This window comes from Enhydra lutris, unplaced genomic scaffold, assembly GCF_002288905.1.
Source record: "Enhydra lutris kenyoni isolate GAN:26980312 unplaced genomic scaffold, ASM228890v2 scaffoldscaffold29, whole genome shotgun sequence".
Taxonomy (NCBI): domain Eukaryota; kingdom Metazoa; phylum Chordata; class Mammalia; order Carnivora; family Mustelidae; genus Enhydra; species Enhydra lutris.
In genome coordinates, this window is record NW_019154113.1 from 11759040 (window position 1) to 11780830 (window position 21791).

General features: G+C 36.2%; 1 protein-coding gene and 1 long non-coding RNA gene across 4 annotated transcripts in view; both read right to left on the reverse strand.

The window, feature by feature from the left end:
* LOC111152726 (chromodomain helicase DNA binding protein 2) overlaps positions 1-5214 on the reverse strand; it is a 116751-nt gene extending 111537 nt beyond the window's left edge. For both annotated transcript variants that reach the window (XM_022511310.1, XM_022511309.1), the window contains exons 1-2: positions 4618-5214; positions 4144-4276 (exon numbers count right to left, since the gene is read on the reverse strand). In XM_022511310.1, the coding sequence (XP_022367018.1) occupies positions 4144-4205 (62 nt within the window). In that variant the 5' untranslated portion in view covers positions 4206-4276; positions 4618-5214. The remainder of the gene's footprint in view (positions 1-4143; positions 4277-4617) is intronic.
* A 2158-nt stretch (positions 5215-7372) lies between these two features.
* LOC111152650 lies at positions 7373-21340 on the reverse strand. Of its 2 annotated transcripts, none has more exons than XR_002640932.1 (5): positions 20939-21340; positions 18553-18621; positions 17913-17999; positions 12426-12495; positions 7373-7748 (listed from the first exon to the last, which is right to left on the reverse strand). It is a non-coding gene; the product is annotated as an uncharacterized LOC111152650 (long non-coding RNA). The 2 variants fall into 2 exon arrangements; XR_002640933.1 differs by lacking the exon at positions 20939-21340 and adding an exon at positions 20359-20387.
* Positions 21341-21791: the final 451 nt, after the last annotated feature.

A 21791-nucleotide genomic window follows, 5' to 3' on the forward strand; every position in this document is an offset into this window, starting at 1 on the left:
TCTTGCCAAGGGTTTCCCAATAAGACAGACCATGAGCATAACCACAGCATTTTAATAAGTTTACCCGGACTGAATTAAAATTTCCAGAATCCGGGATTTGAGAGGTTTCCGAAGGTTCTTCCGAGTAATTCATTCCACTATCAACCAAGTTCTGGGGAGTCACAGTTCCTTAGCCAGGTGCTATTAACACTTAAAAGGAGTTGTTGTCTAACAGTTGCTTGCATAGTAATGGGTGCCTATTACTGTATTCTTATTTTTTAACAATATTTATAGTTAAAACTCCTACGCTCTTTTGTACTTATCCCCGTAATTTTAGAAATAAATCACTTTGCACATACTGACCTGAGTTTTCCTCCATCAAATGCCAACTGAGAAAATGTGTGGTACCAAGTAAAAATGCACGGGGACAAGTTCAAACAATCTTCCCTTTGTTTACGAGCCATGATTAGGTAACAGCTGTAACACCCGTTAGGAGTCTCACTTTAAACAAAAGTATCTCCTCTGAGTTAAAAGGTTTTGGTCAATGGTAACAAGATTAAGTTTACTAATCTCTTCACACGGAACAGAAAAAGAAAAAAAAAAAAAAAAAAAAAAAACCCCCCAGGGAAAAAAAAAAAAAAAAAAAAAAAAAAAAAAAAGACCCGCTAGGATGTGAGAAAGGAAAGGGGGGGGATGTAAAAAGCTGGCACGTTTTCGATTTGAAGGTTTCCGATTAGCGCCTTTTACTGTCGCCTAAAGTAGAAGCCGGTCCTGAAAGGAACACCCTTCCCAGGGATGGGCAAAGGAATATACGCTGCAGGGTGCGGACGGCTGGAGGGAAGGGCGAAGACAGCTGCCAGAGGCGAAACCCGCAGGGAAGAGGCCCCCCACCGGAAAGTCCCAGCCAGAGCTTCGCTCCCTTCCCTTTCCTACCCCCGCCCCCGAAGGCTGCTGGCTCGAGAGACGAAGAGGAAGCACCCGGTTGCGCACGCAGCCCAACGTCACTGCGTGCGCTCCTCCCAGGAGCGAGGCGACGCGCCTTACGTCGCGGGGCGGGACCTGCCGGAGGCCGCCGCTGTTGACCCGCTGTTACCAGGCGTGCGCACAGCCAATCAGCAGCAGGCGCCGACGCCGGCGCCGGCCGGCCTTTGAACTCGGCACGGCAACTTCCTGCTGTTTGGCGAGTACACAGTGCAATGCAGTATGTCTGTCAGCGCTGCGGCACAAAGGAACAGCCATTTTGTGACTGAGCTGGACCTGCACCAAGATGCCAGGGGCTCACAGAGCTGCTGCCTGCGCTAACTACCGAGCTGCCCTTTATTTTAGCAGCAGAGAACCAAAAAAGGGGAGGCGGGCGGGGGGGAAGGAGTTTTGGTATTTCAAGTTTCCATTCGATTTTCAGTATTTTCAAAAATCCCGATTCTTAAGAATTATCAGCATCATAAAATGGCTGCCACTTAAAAACTGCCTGTTCAGCCCACAAGCAACTGCATTATGCCATTTCTAATTAGCCCCACGATCTTAGAGTAACTGCCAAAAGGCTGATTAAAAAGCAGAAGATTTTGCCCGCACCGCAGGTTGTCAAAATAAATCTGGTTCAAAGGCAGACGATTTAGAGATAAATTTAATAAACTGTCTCAGTTCTTTAGATAAAATTGCAAACGCAGCGTCCTAGAACACACAGAACTCTTTGTGTACACACAGTTCCATTCACATCCCTTCTCTCCTGTCTCCATCTTTTAGTATTACTGAAGTTACCCCAAACTGCCAATTATTTAGGTAAGAAGTATGTAGCATACAGTTCTATATACGTCCTTCACTAAAACTTTTAAATATTTAAAAACTTTACAGATTTATCAAGTATTTAAAATGGTATTTTTGGAAAGTGAACTACATCTTCAGAAATCACGATATACAACACACAACAAATTTAAAAGCATTAACAAAAGAATACAGGAATAACAAACTTAAAGTCATTGCTTTATTTCCAAAAACAGTAAAGTATCAGGTTTACCTAAACTCGCACTCAATCCTTTCAGATCCTAAACTAATTCTCAGAACAAATTTACTTGACCTGCAAACTCCTCCCTTCCTCTCTTGTGGCTCAGGCTACAAGTGATTTTTGTAGTATTCCCTAAATATTAGACTTTGTGCCATAGAAATAGGTCCTTACAAAGAAATTCTGAAAGACTGGAACCAAGTACTAGTACCTGAACAGTCTCCTGAACTTTAACTTCCTAAAAATTACATTAATCTACCACAATAAACACCACTAGCATCCCATTAAGCTTTACAATTTTTAAAGGAAGTGATGTCATAATTATGTACATGTATTAAGGTATGCAATTTCGGGTAAGGAATTTTAAACTCCCATCTTCAAGGAGTCTCTCAGATTATTTTTGAACATCCATCAGGTATGTGAATCAAACTACTTGACAAAATGCATTTAAAAGTACAGTACATGCTTCCTTGTTAACCATAACCCCACTGCCAATAGGTAAATGCATGACAACTTCCAAGTAAGTTTTCTAGGGAGTAAATTATTTTTTTAAAAAAACAGCAACACTGCTTAATTTTTGAAATTAGAAGGCAGCCTCATCAATGACGTTAACCACAAACCTTGCATAAGAAAGCCAAAACCTATGTGAGAATATGCAAATCATACATACTCAAGGGAGTAACAATTTTAGGTACTGAATCTTTAATAATTTGTCAAATACACCTGGGGATTCCTATTTCTTCAAATTGCCATTACTTTTCAGAAAAATCAGCTCAGGATTAGTGGATAAGTTTTCTGTTCTAAATCAAACCCAAGTAATGACATGGGTAATTCAGTTCAAAAGACAGCAGTCCAAACTGTGTAACAACTCAATTTGCAAAAGAATGTGGATTTAGAAGCAAGAGTCAAAATAGATTAAGTATAATGAAACATAAACTTCAACATTTGTAATAAACCACTTCAAAACTTTCAAATTCACTAACCTAGTAATAAAGTATATTACTTCTATAAAATTATAAAAGTAAAAGCAAAACTGGGGGAGAAAAAAATCATGTAACCAATCACATCCTTAACTGTAGGATTTAAAATTCATAACATGACAATTTGTAAGAACACACATCAAGAAATCATTTATATGTACTTTTGAAAATTAATATACAGATCATACAACAAAATGTCTAAGAAGCTTTATTACTTAGTCACTAAGATACTCCAACAAATGTGAAACAAATCGTGATCTGAACAAACAGTATATTTGTAAGCTTCAGAAGATAAAGCATTCCAGGCGACTCTGTCAAAATAAATCAATAAATTTAAAGCAGCTACAACTAAAATGCAAGAATAAGATACTACATATCTACCAACCAGAAAGCACTGTCTGAATATAAGCATATAGATGCAAACCTTAAATATTTTAAATGCAAAATATACAAATATAATCACAGTAACAAACACAAAAGAGAAGTATATTAAGAGTATTCCAGTATTTCTGTGATCACAGGTTTGATTTCATAAATGCAGGAACTATAACCATGGAGTAAAGGTTTTGATAAATCTTATCAAAATTTCCTAAAATGTCAAGAGTATCAAAAGAAATATAGAGTCAAGTAAAAATATAAACTGAGAGGCATCAGTCAAAGAGTCCTTTTTGCGATTTCATTTTAAAATGTACATTTTTTCATTCATATAACTTTCTCAAACGTCTATTTACTATAATTTACTACCACAAGGCTCCTCTATGGCCTTCAGTTACAAGTTTGGGTATCCTAGATTCTTCAAAGAAAAAATTTGCCTTGTATGTAAAATGGTGCAATGCAGCAATGGCTAAACCGACAAGGTCATTTTTCTACAGCACAAAAACCTGAAAACTGAAATTTATTAACAGAAAAACTGTAGTTTACAGGAAAGGTCCCTTTGAATAAAGGTACCTTACCTTTTGACTGCTGTATGAGGCCTTAAGTCACAACTCAACTTTCATAAATTGCTACCAAAAAATTAGGGTGTGGCATATTAGCAATCTCAAGGTCACGCTTTAAAAAACGAATCCAAATTAGTAAAATACTTAAAATAAAACAGACAGCTTTCCCTGTCTGTCAAGGTAAACAATGTAAGCTGAGGTTTCCCCCCAAAAAAAAGAAAAAAGGAAGAAAGTTGATAGCTCATACCTCGATGCATTGCTGTGTAGCGAACTGTCCTCCTCTTGGCTTTTGTCCTTATTTCTCATCATCTTTTAATTCTTAAATATTAAGGGGGAGGGGGAATCTGTGTTTGCTTTGAAGTCCTGTGCCCAGGTATTTACTGTCAAAAGTTGAAAGAAAGGTAAGGTCCCAGCTTCTATCGATGGTTTTTATTATCAGGAACAAAGTCCTGACGATGTAACGATATTCTTATAACACAACAGCGGTAAGCACCAAAAAACAAAATATTTCTATTTTTTCCTTAAAAACAAAAACAAAAACGGATAAACCGAACAGGGAGAATCATCACTATTAAGGAAAGTTTCTCAAAGTAACACACTGGATACAAATAACAATCTCTGTATCTTATTGCGTCATCCAGGAATTTCTCATATTTACAGAAAATAAAGCAAACTTATACATATAAATCTTTAAAATTATCACTAACGATCATGAACTTACCTGATCCATGTAGTAGGTCCAAAGCAAGAGTCCTATCTAGTAGTAGAAAAATATCAGATCCCAAATAATTAAAAATAAAAACAAAATTCTCCGTTACAAAAACGAAAAATAAATAAAATAATCCTCCAATATGTTAACTGGCCAAAAAAATAAAGCAACAATTAATACTAAAACGGGTCCGGAAGGAAAAAAACCTCATTAGGAGAGCGCACAAAAATGGAGGTGCGCCATGGCTTCTAAGCTGGAAAAAACAACGACCTGGGCTCTCAGTACGGCTGCTTCTTTCCAACAAGGCACGAAAAGAAAGCTCCTAAAAGCTGCTTTTCTCCCTTAAAAAGGTTCGAATCGACCCCAGTAAGTCACTAGGAGAGGCAGGGGGCTGCGGGGGCCCCCTGAGGCTGCCCGAAAGTTAGGGAAAGTTGCGTAAAGTGAGGCGAAGGCAGGGAGCAGAGCGCGCTCTCTCTAAGGCACAGCCGCCATCTAGAGCCTCCTTCCCAGCTCTGAGAGCTCTGCCTTTGATTGACACTCTCTACATTTACCCCACAACTCAGGTGATGTACCATAGACCCACCCCTTCATCTCCACCAAAAAAAAAAAAAGAAAGAAAAAAAAAGATCCTCCATCCCAGGGAGCCTGAGGACCCCTACCCCCACACCTCCCTGCCCCTCCAGACCACCCCATCAAGGGGAGGAGGGAGGGTTTCTTAACCCCCTCTGGCTCAAGCACCCTTTTTAAGCCAGAGAGAAATGTAATTTGTTCCTTTTGTCTAAAGATCTGCTAAATATTTCAGTCCTTGAGCTAAAATAACTTCCTCTCTGGACAGGAAGTGGTGTTTTATCAAGCCATTTTGAAAGAGGGATAATTCCTAGAGAATATAAAGCTAAGCTTAAGTATTAATCTTTTTAAAAATTAACCCCCCCATGGGTAAAATGGTTTCTAAATAAAAGCAAACCCTCAATTTCATAAATTAAATTCAAGTCTTGCCTTCTTTATGAAGCCTAAAATTTATCTAATGACAAAGTTTATGGGGGAATTTTCCATCCCAACTGGGAAAAGGGGTACAACTCAACAGCGCCTCCCTAGTGTTCAGTTGCATTAGAGCAAAAATTAATGCAACTAGCTTTTACCCAAGAACCTCAATCTTTCTTTAAACTTTAATAAAATTCTTTAACCCATTATATATAACCTTGTAAACTTCACCAAAAAATCCTCATAACCACAATGTATTTACTGCACATAGTCACGCAAAACAAAGTTCTTAAATTCAAGAGCATGGAACTACTATGTACACCCTTTAACAAACCCAAGAAACTCCACCTTCAAACCAATACAACACATATATATCCCAACCATTCCCTTTTATTTCAAAGCAAATTCTAAGCATATACACCCATTCCAACAATGGCAAGTTAGTAACAATTGGTCCTATCTGATGGCAAGTTATCAAAGTAATGTCACAGGGCAAATTCTCCTAAATACCAAAACCATGAGATCTATGGAAACAATATAACTACTAATGCCAAAAACAAACAATTTAACACATTTCTCTCAAACAAGCACCCAAAGAAAACATTCACGCATCTAAAAAAAAAATCAACTTTCCTCACTTACATTTTAGTATACCAGAACAATGTCCTCGCCTCATTTAAGAAACCCATTTTAGGTTTATACCTAACAAGACCAACAATGTTGCATCTTGGTAGTAAAATCCATAATCAAAACCTAGTTTCAATTCTATACCTTCTACAAAACATTAAATTTTCTACCAGAATCAAAATCCAAAAGTCCACTTTTGATTTATACAGACCAACCACCTCAAATCAGTTAATGAGAATAAATATTGCACATGTATTGATCAGAGATGTGTACACTATGGTATTTGATTAGTCACACAAAATGATTATTTCTCACGAAAAAAAAAATATTCAACCTGAACTCTTCCTTGTTATCTGTATAATGGGAAAATACAATGAATAAGTCATTTGATCTATCAAATGAAGCCTACCCCACTTTTATCATTGTTACTAAAACTGGTATTAGTCAATTATCAATAAATGGAACAGCAGTATTCACCTAGAATTCAAACAATCTATGACACGGCATGATTTATTTAAATTCCTAAACAGAGTAAGAAAAATAGAAGATAAAGCCCTACCTTCATATTTACATAAAATGTATTATAGACATTATTGCCACCAAAATCTTAAGTCCTTTTATGAATACTCTAAGGACACTTCCATATAAACCCAATACCTCTTTTCCTGATATTAACCACTAAAACAAGAGGCACCAGTTTAAAGGTTCAGATGAATATTCTACTGTAAAACATTATATTAAAAAGCATAGGTAAGAGAGACCTTTTCCATCAACACAAAATAACTCATAAAAATATTTTATCACTCATTCTGAATTTTGAGGCAAAAGGCATTTTGTTTTATAAGCTTATTACAATCTCATGGCAAATTAAAGTTCCTATTATTACCCCTTGGTAAGTTATTTTCCAAGATGTTCCAAGAAAGCTCAAAATAGCATTTCAACCAAACAACCATCTCTTAATGCACAAATTTCCACAACTTTGTGAAAAAAGAAAATCTTAATCAACCAAGTGAACCCTCTTTCAGCACACCATTTCCATTTTACCAGCTTTATTCAGTATACCTATTGCTGGGGAACTGTAAAGGTCAAAGTGTTAAGGCAGTAATTGAACATTTAACGAAACTTCGGCTTAAAAAAAAAAAAAACCCAAACTGAGAAATTTTAAAGTGTTAGAAATTTTATTAAAGTTAACATTCCACAAGATCATACTCATACAAATCCAACTGCAAAAATTTCCAGGCATACAAGCTAACATCTGTGTTACTGTGCCATCTTTCTTCTCCAAATGTCAAAAATGTACTTGTTTTAGGGATACAAAAAGTCTTTAGAAAGTCAAATCCACTGTCCATTTGTGCTGGGTAAGAAACCTATGTCTTCATTCATTTCATGAAATCCATGTTAAAAGAACCCTGTCTGGGTTGTGTATTATCACAGCACTCTTGTATTAATCCATTTTCCTCAAATCCCCATAGTGGACTGCCATCTTGTTTTCTCAGTGGTAGGGTCCATTTGAGACTCTTCAAGCTGACTGGGTGCTTGATGAAAACATTAAAAGAAAAAAATGCTGTTGGAATACCAATAATCTTATTCCTTCAAACAGAGAACATCCACCCACCTTGAAGATACTCTTACCATACACAAAGTTTTAATTTTGTAACAGCTTTAAAGTATGAAACTGTATTAAAGTTTCTATGTACTACACACACTTCTCAAGGAGAGAAACATGGCAAGACTGCAAGCGAGGAACAAAGTTCTTGTACTGTCAGAGATACATATGTAACTATAAAAAAGTGGCAAGGAATAGTCAAATTTTACATACTTAATGTTGTTACACTGTCAACATTGAGAAGTAAAAACAAAAATTCAAATTCAAAATCCTGGAAAGCTAAATTATAGCAACACTATGTATTCTAAATCTCAATGCAGAAAACTTTCCAAACTTCTTCAAATAAAACTAATTATGGAAAAGAATTTTGAGATTAAGGGAATAAAAAAAAAAAACCCAAAGCAGTGGATAACCGCATAGTTTTCCAGTTCAATAGATGTTAATTAATTCTGCTTAGGTAACACAAATGGCCAATAGAGATGCCACCATCTTCAGCAACTTATTTGAGAATACAGGAAAAATATGTAGCCAACTAGAGAAAAAAAAAAATGATAAAAATGTAAAATATCTATGTGGCCTATTTGGTATTTGCCATAAATTGCTATCAGATTTCAAATTAAGTGCAAGTAAAATACTTCTGTTGCCGAGGTTATCAAATGTTCCTCATAGAGAAACAAATCCATTACTTAAATAATTTGACCTAAAGGGATTAAGTGGGAACCCAGGATATTCTGCTATTAAATGATCTGATCTATCATGAGCAAACGTAATTGCAAAGATAAGTTTTAACTCTGGTCTTCACCAATTTTGCAGCTCTCAAACTAAATTTGTACACATAAAGTCTAGGTGACTATATTATTAAATATAAGGCATTTTTGCTCTTCAGGTACTTAAATCTTATCTCCTAAACTATAATTAGGATCTGTTGTCTACATACACTAAATAAATATTTACTTAGGTAAACTACTTGATAACTAACTACTTGATAACTACTAACAAGAAGTAAACTACTTGATAACTACCACTCATATTTAAAAAACGACTAAAATTGAGTGTCACATCAGTAATAAACATCAAATGCAAGATGCTTCTCCTTAACATACTTTACTGGTTTCTCTCCACCAAAAGTAAGAACTACACAACTCATCCATTCTTTGTATCAATGAAGTATCTTCCATTTGAACTACTCATTCCCTAAAACGGACATATATTACTATACAGAAGTATTAAAAATAAAAGTACCATCATTTCTCTTGTACTGTTTATTATAATTTCTCCCCAATCTCTGTTATTACATTGCAAGATCAAGCTCTAAATAAAGTTGGAGATGTAAACACGATTATGGATCAACAATGACACTAATGCACTGATAACAAGTTTTAATTATTTCAATGGCTAGAAGTGAAATGTATTCAGTTTAGTACATTAAATGATAAACTCAATGCTTTATATTCTTTTGCCACAGGACAAGAGGTAAAATTTATCCAGGACACTGAAATTTCCTTTTAAAAATCATTATTTTAAAAAAATTTCAAAAGAAAACCTAATGACGTTAAAATCATTCTAAAATTGTTCAATAAGATGCAATAGTTTGTGTGACAAGAGGTTAGAAAATACTAGCATATTGATATTCTATCACGTTACATGTTTAAGACGACTAAAAAAAGACAAATGCCACAAGAGCAAACAACTCTTGTGACATTAAGAAGTCATAATCGGTCTGGCACTCCTATAAAGCCAATGAAAAGCAAAAAGTGAGAATTTTATTAATATGCAGAAGTGCTCAGTCAAGCATCAAAACACCTTAAAAAAATCAATGAGGGATTTGTGAGTAAGCCATTTACTTTCATGGAATTCCAAATTCTTGAAAAGACTAAATTTGCAAATAAGCAAATTTATGTTACAAAATAAAAAAGAAAGTAGGCATGAATTCTGTGAGCCTGGATCTTTTCTTAGTAACAAAATCCACAGTTCATCTGTAAAACAGAAATAGTAGTACCTACCTCATGTGGCAGTAGTGAGAATTAAATTAGTACATTTACAGCTTTACATTACCTGGCATATAGAAAGACCTCAATAAATGTTATTCAGCTACTATTCCCACATAACAATAACCAAAGTACATGGAGATCTAAAAACTAAACTTACTAATCAAAATAATTTATATTCCAATAACAGCAAGACCTCTGAAAAATCCATTGGATAAATGGGGTCAATTATTTAAAGACACTTTCTGCTTTAAAGAGAATTTAATCATGCATTAAAGTAACATTGGTACAGAAAACTGAGTATGGTTCAGATATCAAAGCCTTACTATACATCTCTCCAGTAACCTGTGAATTACTGCAGACATACTGAAATGATGCTGGTTTGATCTAGAATTCCATCATCAAACAGACCTAGATCTTTTGTATATTTTACATACAGGCTTCAAGCTTATTCTATAAACAGGTAGAATTTTTCCACCCTGCTGTTAACAGTTGAGATCTTCTTTTTAAGGAAAATTGTTCTAAGAAAATTCCCAAAAGCAAAAGTAAAGGTTTCTATGATAAGAAGGTACTAACAGCTATCTCTTAAAATCCTAAGTACTGTACATCCAGAAATTTAAGAATGTAAAATTGGACACGGTCTTCTCTTTAAATTCTAATTCAGTACATTTGTTCCAAAATCAAAGATATTGTAAAATAAAGTAAGTCAGCTGAAATGCAAGCAAGTGACATAAGCTGAAATGAGATTCATTACTGAATTGGGTTTACAAGGGGCTCTGCTAAAATAAGCCTAAGCCATCTCCTTACCTCTACTTCCCAGCAACTCCCATTTTTAATACCACCAAAAAATGTGGGGGATAGGGAAGGGCACAAGGAAAAAGAAATGATTAAAGATTCTTAATTTTAAAAGTAGATGGCTCTAATAATGCCACAATAAATTAATGTTAATGTATGTCACTTCGAAACTCAAATAGTTATTGCAAAACCAAAGGGACAAAAGCATGTAAAAGAATGATAAGCAGAAACTGATCCTTCCCATCATGTAATTAAGATTCTTGGTGTTTATGACTTGACAACAGTCTTCTTTGTGCTGGTCTTTAAACTTGAAAATATTTAATACTGAATTCACACAGGTTGTCCTATGACAAAAAGTAGCTTGAATCCTCAATAGAATTATAATATAAGTCTGGGTGCTAAATACAGTGGGCATAAAAACCAACCACAAAATTATTTTAAAAAGACCAGCCAAATGTTGATCACCAAGAGAGTAAGATGAATTATGGTAACTAAGAATCATCTAAAGTTGTACAATCAAATCAAATCTTTCCCGTTGTCCCTATTATTAGTTTAAAATCTGACATGTACATGTTAAGAGACTGAAAGTTGTAGTTCCTTGTCCCTTTCACTCTTTACGGAGTCAAGGTTTTCATTTTCAGACACATTAAAAATAATTAACGCATTAAAATTTCTATTTTAATAATGAATTTAACTTTTGCTTTCCAATTAGGCCTAAGCCAATAGTTGACAAATAATGTTTAACAGAAATGATATACCATAAATAACATAGTTATTGAGCATCCACTATGTGCCAGGCAATTAATCTCTTTAAAATATGAGACAAGAGATCAATAATTGTACATCAGGAAGTTTTCAACTCTGGCCTCACTATCCCCATAAAAACTTAACAAAAAAACCCAGAACTTCACCTTCTGTGGGACCTAGTAGCCATTATACAATGGAAGTTAAGTACTAATTAGGAACAAAATTATCTTCTAAAATCTACATCCCCAAATGTGATTCAAAAATATTTATGAAAGAGGATTAATAATCATACCTATAAAGTCCTGTCAATAATAAATAAATTCTTTGGAGGATTCATCCAAATTCATTTCTACACTCTCTTCTCACTTTTTCTCATGTTGGGCGTTAGAATGTTACAAAGCAGTAGTAACCAAGTCTTCTAAAATCAAAGCATAATCTCACTGTGAAAAGAACTTTTCGTTGTACCTTTTTTTAAAGCACAACACAACTTTTTTTAAGGAAAGTTCAGAATTACTTTGTATCTTAAAACTGTTACATTGAAATCCATTGAAAGTATGTTCTATTACCAAAGGAAAACCCAAGGGCTTCTGAGTTCTACACAGGAAGGATTAAGTTGACACAAGAGATGGATCTAGGACAAGGACAGGTAAGCTTTCTTTATAGAACAGGGTTTGTGACCATTAGCTACAACTACTCTCAACTCTGCAGCTACAGTGGGAAAGGAAACACAAACAATGTGTAAATGAAAGAGCCTAGCTGTGTTCCAATAAAACTTTATTTACAAACATGGGGGTATGACTTTACCACCACCTAATTCTAGGGTGAAATGTTGAAGTATGTTCATATGTGGGTTACTTTGCATTCTGTCCGAGTTTAAGAAAGAAAATGACAGGTTGGAATAAACAAGCAAAAACTTTAATCAGCTTCACACACATCTAACCACATTTTTTTATTTTTGTACTGCTTTGAGCTTCACTAAATCCCTTTGTTTCTAGAACTCTGACTCAATTATTCAAATTTCCAAAGTCACTTTTAATTTAAAAACAGATTAAACATGAAAATTAAATAAAACTTACTAAATGCTTCCACCAACATCTACTACGTTGTACAGGCCCTTTAGAGAATTCGGTCTCTGGAGTCACATTTCTGCAGGAAACAAAAAGAATATAATTTTATGCAAAGAAGATAAAAATAGACTACTAAAATGCCATGATTTATTCCAGAATTTCAAAACAAGAATCATCAACCAGAAGACCAAGACATACATGCATTTACAAACAAAATAGTCCAAGCAGAAGGTAAGTTCTAACCCCGAGGTTTTTAAATGACTATATAGGAGGCTCACCTGTGGAGTAAGTTACTATAAAAACCATGCCTAAGTCTCATTCACCAAGAACTCCAACAGAGTAGATAAAATTTGGTCTTTCTAAATTTAATGGACCATCAGGGTATAGTACTAGCTGTTTAACAGAGCCCAACATCACCTTTTTTTTTTTTTTTTTTTACGATTTTATTTATTTGACAGCACACACCAGCAAGGCAGGAAGTGCAGAAGGAGAAGCAGGCTCCCCAATGAGCAGAGAGCCTGATGTGGGGCTTCATCCCAGGACCATGGGATCACAACCTGAGCAGAAGGCAGCCACTTAACCAACTGAGCCACCCAGGCGCTCCTCCAACAATCACTTAACAGTACAGGATTATCCAAAATTCCTGGTTGTTCATCTAATCCACTTTCAAGAGTTGGCTTGTTGGGGTTTTTCTGTTTGTTTTTTGTGTGTTTTTTTTTTATTCACTGATTTAAGAGATGGTGAGAGAGCTAGCACAAGCGGGGAGAAGCAGGCTCCCCGATAAGCAGGGAACCCCACATGGGGCTCAATCCCAGGACCCCAGGATCATGACCTGAGCTGAAGGCAGTCACTTAACTAACTGAGCCACCCAGGTGCGCCCCACTTTCAAGACTTCTAAAAGAAAACTTCCATTACCCACTTGCCATGATGTTTCTCACTCATTAAAAGCCATGATATTATTTCACATCATCATGTACTTTAATCTAACTATTTTAATAGAAAGGAAATCTTAGACAAAATTTCAAACTACTTTTATTACCAACTGTAGAGACCTACTCAAGCAACACTAACACTTTTTTTAAAAAATACGTAACTGGTAACAAAAGTCTCATATCCATGCTATTCTCTAGTTAGACAGAAATGCCCCATAAACTATACATGGAAAATGAGGTTTGTTTCAAATGCCCTCTGAATAAAGGTAGGTATTTTTCAGTCACTCTGCTCGTAAGTCTGATTATCATAATCGTAACATGTAGAGCTATCAAAAACCTCTAAGTTCAATACTAAAGGGAAATAATTTGGGGTGCCTTGGTGGCTTAGTCGTTTAAGCATCTGCCTTCCGTTCAGATCATGATGGGGGGGGTGTCTTGAGATGAGGCCTGCATCACACTCCCCACTCAGCAGGAACTCGGCTTCTCCCTCTCCCCTTCCCCCTGCCTGTGCTAGTTCTCTCTCTCTCAAATAATTAAAATCTTAAAAAAAAAAAAAAAAAGTGTAGTAGTTTAAGGCTTTTTAGAAAGCAGGATAGTTTAGGATTTAAGTTACCTACTCAAACTCTATCCATGACTAAGATTTCAAATTTTCAAATTATAAGGCAAGTTCCTAATTATACTACCAAATCCAAATCCCTTCAGTCATTTAGACTAATCATAATCAAGAAATACAGCAAAGATCTGCTTCAAAATTGCCTCTAAGAATTACGATGCTAAAATATACTACCAAGTTAACAAATGAAGCAATTTACAAGAAACAGCATTATTTACCTTTAAGCTTCCAAATTTAATCTGACCTTAATAGGGTATACAGCTTGTTAACAAAAACAAGTACTAAATCAACCAAATGAACTAAACTAATTTAACTCCTAAGAGAAAGATGGAATTGACTTCCATTGGCAAAAGGAATGTCCGAGGGAAATCCTTCACACTGGTCCGACAATGTGATTAAAAAGCTACCTATGAGTAAGAGTATGTTTGGTGGAGTTATCACTCCACCAAAACAAAAGAGGACTTGGATCTCACTTTGCACCACTTCAAAAATTACTGACACCAATGTAATCTACCATAACATCTCCTTCCCCAAAATTGAGAAAGTAGGACTCTGCCTTCCTTTGAAAAGGGTGGGAAGGAGCCAAGTTTTGCTTAAGCAGACTACAAAAGTTGGTAATTGTGCTCATATTCCTACCTTTCTTTAAGAGTTTGCAATATTATAGATTTTCATTTAATATAAAATTATAGGTGTAATGTATATTTTCACTTCTGATCTTTTTATATTAAAAGGCAAAGACTCTTATCTTTATTAGCCCACTTGTGCTTTTCTTAAAGTATAGATTACATCAACTTTTAACCTGTTAAAGTCCTTAAAACATTTACATTTAAATAAAATCTGAGAGCACTCTGAAATAAAACCTTCCACATAAATAAGGTAGCAATAAAGTCATTAACATTCGTAAGTCAACTCAGAAACCATTAAAGTTAAGCAAACTATATTCATCATCTAAATTAAAATGATTATGATTATTATGTAGTACACATTTGGGTATAAATTGCTTGTTTGGGAAATATTCATTATCAAATAAATAGCTTAATTTCAAAAAGCAAAGGATTATTTTCCAAAACACAGATCTAGCCTGTACAATGTACAAATCAAAACTTCATCTGGTTGTAGAGAACATGCCACCTGGATGTTATGAAAACAATCAAGTCATATAGTTTTTATTTACAAACTTCAAAACATCCCTGAATTTAAATTGTAAAGGTTAATTACATTCAGAAATAACAGCCAATTTGAAAATTCTAAGTTTGTATTGAGCCACTCAACCTAAGAATGGGAAAGTAGCTGGTAAATTGAAGATACGTATCTTTGAAGCATAAAAATTTCTTAAAAGAAGTCGATTATGTCAAGCACGTAAATGATAAATCCTCATTTATAACTGTGATAGCCAGATGCAAATGTTACATTAAACACACTAAATTTTAAGTATATTTAATCATTAGGGGGAAAATCCAACAATTTTTTACTGCAGCATTCTAAATCCCACTTGTTTAAATACAATTTCACACCTTTACTATTTTTTAAAAATCAACCTTCTAACATCTGCATTTATATTAATATTTTGGAATGCATACCATCAACAAAGTTGGGTATACTCTATTACCTGGGTCTCATGTTACCCAACCCACTTCTTCACAGAAACAGCAAACATAATTTCTAATGCAAAAATTACAAAAACTATTCTCCAATTTGCATAAAGGAGTTAAGATACTCCTTAAAATTATTTTTAACCACACAATTAAGGGCTAAAGTATCTTCTTAAGAGATTAGAAACTCCAAACACTTTGTGTAGATTAGGAGACTAATGTCTACAGAGAATGTCGAGATTACAGGGCTAATCTACATTTACAAGTTCATCTCCTGATTGCTGAATCACAGCTGTATTTTCCACTCTATCACACACACCTCATTAACAAAGATGGAGATGTCCTCTTATTACTTTTTTCCCCTTATGCCTCTCAACAAAAAAATCTCAGGAGAGAAAGTAAATTAACTGGTTGTCCAGATCAAATTTTTAAATAATCAAAAAACTACAAATAACACAATTCAACTTGAAAGAAAATTTATACTCAAAGTTACCTATATCATGTAATGCAGCCTCTAAGTGTCATACCATAGTTCATGAAAACCTTGTAATTAACTATGGGCATGCATGGATGCTTTCATTTCTGTGGAATTTCAGGTACTTTTTAATAGTACCATAATAACAAATGCAATGAAACCTAGTCACCAATTCAATAGGTGATTTTTAGGATTCAAAAGTTCGTTCAAATGCCAAAATAAAAATATTTAAGTATCATTTCAGTTCTGAAGCAAAATACAGTAATAAACTAGTAAGTTACTTTTTTAAGAAATTTGGGAATTTAAAATAGTATCTACATTTGTATTTGCCCTCACGTGTCCATTACTTTTGTCCATCAAATGTATTGCCCATTTTTACAAGCTTGGACCAAGCAGTAAATACCAGAACACTGAATATAAGCATCATCATGAAGGTTGACGTAGATATAAGACCTTTTTTAAATGTGATTTGCTATAACCCTTTATCTTACTGGTGATAAAAGGGAAGCTGTACTCCATCAGATTGGGGACTAATTTAGAAGTTACTGTATCATTTAGATTTTGTTCCTATTTATTGATACTGAAGTTAAAAAAAAAATTAAATCATCATTTAACACATCTTATGTTCATCCATTCATTTTTTTATTTTAATGAGTCAAACTGTACCTTCTTCGGTAGCCCATTATAAATTTGCTGATTTAAACTTAAAATCACATTATATTTTACATACATTTGTGTCTACGAGGCCCAATTCTCAATTTTTCTAACAGTGCCCAACCACATTTGTAAAATAATCTAATATCCTATCACTTCTATACAAGAAACCATAACCTTGGCATTTATGTTAAAGGTTAAGATGAAAAATGTTTCATTTTTTTTCTGTATGATGTTAGATCTTTAAAAACACTATAGTCAAGTCTTAACATTGTTTTCTTTTGCACACTAAACACAAATTTGATGAAACTGCAGAATGACTGAAAAGGAAAAATTAAGCTACAACAAATACAATAAAAATATTACCTTTATCACCTACTTCAATGAATACAATAAGCCAACATCAAGAGATAAAAAATTTTCCACATTTCAAGGACAAAGATAAGCTTGCCTTCGTATTACTTATTTGGCTATTCTTAAAATTTTCCAAGATATCTCTTACTATATATACATATTTCCTCTGCATCAGCTTAGCAGCAATTTCCATGTTCAATGTTAACTCATAAGAAACATTTCTTGAAAATTATCAGCAAATTTTTTTCATTCATATATTTAGTTTTAAGTGTCAAAGTATCCCATACATGTTGAAAATTATTTCTCCCTTTTACGCTTTAGAAACAATTTTACCAAGGTTAGATTACAGATCTCCTCAGATGCATTATTCTCATTTCCTGTAAGATAACTCATTTTACTACCTATTTGAAAACAAAACTGTAAAAATAGGGAAAATGAGTATATTAAATCTACTAATAAGAACTAAAATATGAAAAGTATCTTCACTTTTTAAGATATAGTTCTTTCAAGAATTGGAGATCAGCAAAGGCAAAATTCTAGGGCATTTCAAAAACATGATCTCTATCATCAAAAAAATGGCTAAAGAATTTCAGATTATAAAAACATATGATTATGATAACTCAACTACTGATTTAACCATAATCCTGAAGCAGCAGATTACTAAAAAGTACTGTCTTACTCTCTGATATGAATTACGTATATCAACTTTTAATAGAATACCTTTGATATAAAGTAAAGGAATTTGATGGGCTTTTTTCCTCAGCTCCTTTTCAAGATAAAGAGTCTATATTTTATGTTTAATTGACAAACTTTAGTGGTATTTTCCTACTCAAATGTTGGTAGCTATTTAAGATGCTAAATAAAACGTTTACTTACTTGCTGTATAAAATAGAGACTTCTGCGAATATTTCTTTTATACTCAAGGATAAAACTCCATGGTTCTCAGTCTTCAAAATGGCATACCTTTGGGGGAGGGAGGGAAACACACCAATATTCTAAACAATTTATTGATGGAACAACGAAACAGCAAATACTGTTTTAAAACTTTTATTATATAACTGAAAACAAAAACTAAAAGCTATGCTCACAAAACTTGATTTTTAAACTGTTCTTCCCTAAAATCTACTATGAATAGTAACTAGTTCAAATTTTCCAATAAATTCATTTCTTTAAATATTTAAAAAATTAGTTTGTACAGTACACTAGAGAATTAAAAAGAGAAAAACGTATCTCTGGTTCACCGTTTTTCTCAAAATATAATCAGTCTTTTCTTGCTCCCAAAATTAAACAAAGGCTTAAGAGACCTTCAGTATTTTAAACTATTCAAAAGGCACATTAAGTTACAATAGCTCAGCACATATACTCTTCATTCAATGGTAAGGTTTAAAGGCTTTTTAAAATTTTTCCAGATATTTAGTTTACTCATAATCACCACTTCCTAGAAAATCAAAGAGCAAAATAAAAACCAAACAGGCTTATTTCTGTGTGAAAGTAATAAAAATTTACCCAGTCTTACCTCAAATAAAAGAGCTGTATTTGTTCAGAACCATCATCAACCAAATTTAATTTTAATCTTGTAAGTTACCTTAAAAAAAAAAAAAAAAAAAAAGATGGTATCAATGTTTTGATTTTTTGAACAGTTCTTGGCCAAAGTTTCAGTGTGATGAAACAATGAGAAAATATTCCAAATACATGATCTATGGACAAATTTAGGAACGGCTCATCCACACACTACCTTTACATTTAAGGTTGCAATTATTTCTTATCTTAATGATGTATCAATCTTTGTTTTCCTCATCTTTTAGTGGCATGGACAAACACTAGATATTAAGACACTGAGATTAAATAAACTTCAGAAAATGCACATCCTCAAGACAGATTTAGGATTATAACCTTGTTTTTTTATTTTTCTTTTGATGCCAGGTAATACACAAAACAAAGGAAAAGTACCGTTTTTAAACACTGAAATCATCTTAAAATTCCCACTGCCATCTAGAAATACCTTTTACAATTAGGAGCAATTAAATATTAACTCCTCCAGGAGAAATTAGTGAAGTTAAAATGGCTACTGGTTACTTTAAATTTTTAAACCACAAGTTACTTGATCTCACCAAGTGTGATATTAGCTTTGTTTTTTAAGCAAGTCTAAAACATGTAGTATCTATGACCTTTATTCAATTTCAAACCATGGTCTTGAACATTTTCAGTCTCTCCCTTCCCCCATTTCTCCCGTAAAAAGATCTTCTGAGGTTAAAATAGCTAGCAATTATTTTGTATTTCAGTATTCAAAAAAGGGCCTGAAAAAAAGATTCAGAATATACATTTAAAACTACTTTCAGTGTTCGCAAATTTCAAAAATGTTGTTTTGAAAAACCAAAATTGGTAAAGATTCTGTAAAATCAAGATATGCGCAACTGATGTAACATGTAGCACTGTATGAATGCTATTCGGAACATAAAACAATTTCACTGACAAAAATACCATCAGAAATACAGTGGATTACACCAGTAACTTTGATTTTCTAGGTACTACTAAATCCGCCCAACACTATTTTTACGTAGATCTGCACCTTTACAACACAAGAGCCACCGCAGAATGAAGACAAATATATTCTAAAATACACAAAGGTTTGTGCATCTGTGGTTTGTTCTTCAAACCATTAAACTTACATCCCCTCTCTATTTTCTAAACTCACAACTATACAGGACTCTGCAAATTTTCGAGAAAGCAATATTTATTACTAAAATACTGTTCCGTTTTAAGCATATCTAGATTTTTATGCATGCAACAAATGCAACAAATATGGCTCCTCTTCATCTGCCATTACCGAGAACAGTCCTACTTTAATATTTACACTACGAGAAAGTAACTTCACAAAGAGATTTGGCGTCAGAATATTCCTTTGTAAAAGTTTTGCCAACCATGGCTTGTGCTAACTGACATTATTGTTAAAAATAAGAAAATGATGAACTTCAACTTTTTGAAGTCCAGGAACTGATCCAAGTACGTTCTAACATTCAGGTATGGTAAGTTACAGATAACGGCTCCTTATGACCTTTTAAAAAGTACCAAACAGTCTATTTAAGCCTTATTCAAACGTGAGAATGTCAACTAATCCTGGCGTAATTAGTCGGTAAAATAAACTATCTTAATCAAACGTCATCGTCTAGCATCGCAATTAAAACCTATTTCTATTAAACAGCCTAGACGGTATAGTAAACTTATCTTCGTAATTTCTGAAATACCAGCGGCACTTCCCCAACTTGCATTTTTTTTTAAAAGACAACCTTAACGTCACAGAGGTTTAATCAGCAGCAAGTACCTTCTCATCTGTAACACTGCAGCCGTTTTCAAAATCGGCTTTGAAAGAGTTAAAAGCCAACACCCAAAAGGAAAAAAAAAAAAAAAAAAGCAAGTTTTATTTTTGTTTAAACGTAGTCAGGCTTCCATTGTTCTTTTAAATTCGACCACGAAGATGAGCTCCCACCTCGCCGGAAAGAGGTTAAAAAGCTCCCCCGTTGGAGAATCTGAAAGGAATTTTTTTTCCTTACCCTAAATATCAAAATAACTCACCCGGACAGAAAGGGGCTCTCCTCGCGCGGTCCCCTTCGGGCTCCCGCCAGCGGTCACCCGCCGCCGCCCCTTTCCCGGCCGGGCCGCTGCGGGCAGCGAGGCCGCCCCCCGTGGGGTCTGCCGCGGGGCCCCGCGCGCCCCCCGGCCCCGGCCCCGCTGCACCCGGCGCTTTCCGCCGGGAAAGCCAGCAGGCGACGCCGGCGGGGCTGCTTGGGGAGAGCCGGCCGGCGAGGCCCGGCCCGCCACCCCCTCCTGCTCGCGCGCTCAAGGACATTTTGCTTTTCCTCCCAAGGACAAAGGACAATAAAAGGAGCCGGGGAACCACTCACCGGGTCCGAGCGCGGCTGTCGGCACCTCCTGGCCGGCTGCACCCGCGTTCCGCGCCAGACCGACCGCCCGAGCCTCCCGCCCGCGCCGGGTCGAGCCGCCGGGGCCCCGGGGAGCCTCCGCGGCCGCTGCCGCAGCGTCGCTTTCGGCGTCGTGGGCCCGGCCGCCCCGGGAGCCTCTGCCGCGGGCTCCGACACCCGCGCGCGGCCCGCCTCGCCTCAGCCGCGACCGCTTCGCTCCCGCGGGCCTACGAGCCGCCCGGGCGCAGCCTCCCGCCGGTCGGCGGGCCCCGCGGCCGCGGCGGAGCGCCTGACAGCTCGGGGTGCTGCTGCCTCTCCGGCCATCTTGTGCCGTGTGTGTGTGGTGTCTCTCTCCCGTCTCCTCTCTCGGCTTTACTCCCTCCTCCTCCTCCCCCCGCCCCACACACCACACAACATGGCCTCTTCGCTGCGGCGGCGGCTGCGGCGGCAGCAGCAGCCTCCGCCGCGCTTTTGCCCGCTCCCCTCCCCCACCCTCCCCGCCTCCCGCCCGCAGCCCCACGTCCCAGAGCGCAAGCGCGCCGCCGCCCGCCCGCCTCGGCCATTGGCTCCGAGAGCTTCCTGCCTCCCCTTCCCGGGAGCGGCCTCACGCACGCTCTCAGGCGTCTTCCTCCCTCCTAACAACAACTACTTCAATACTATTGGCTGATTCTGATCCCACCCCTTCGGCTGCCGCCGTGAGGACAGGCTGACTTAAGTGCCATTCACTCCCCTTAGGTGTTTCTGGTTTTCTTGTGGGGCACCAGCCGGGGATTGGCTGGCGATGGAACCTTTGGGTTTGGAGGTGGGCTGTTGCTTTGCGCCCCGCAGTGCGGAC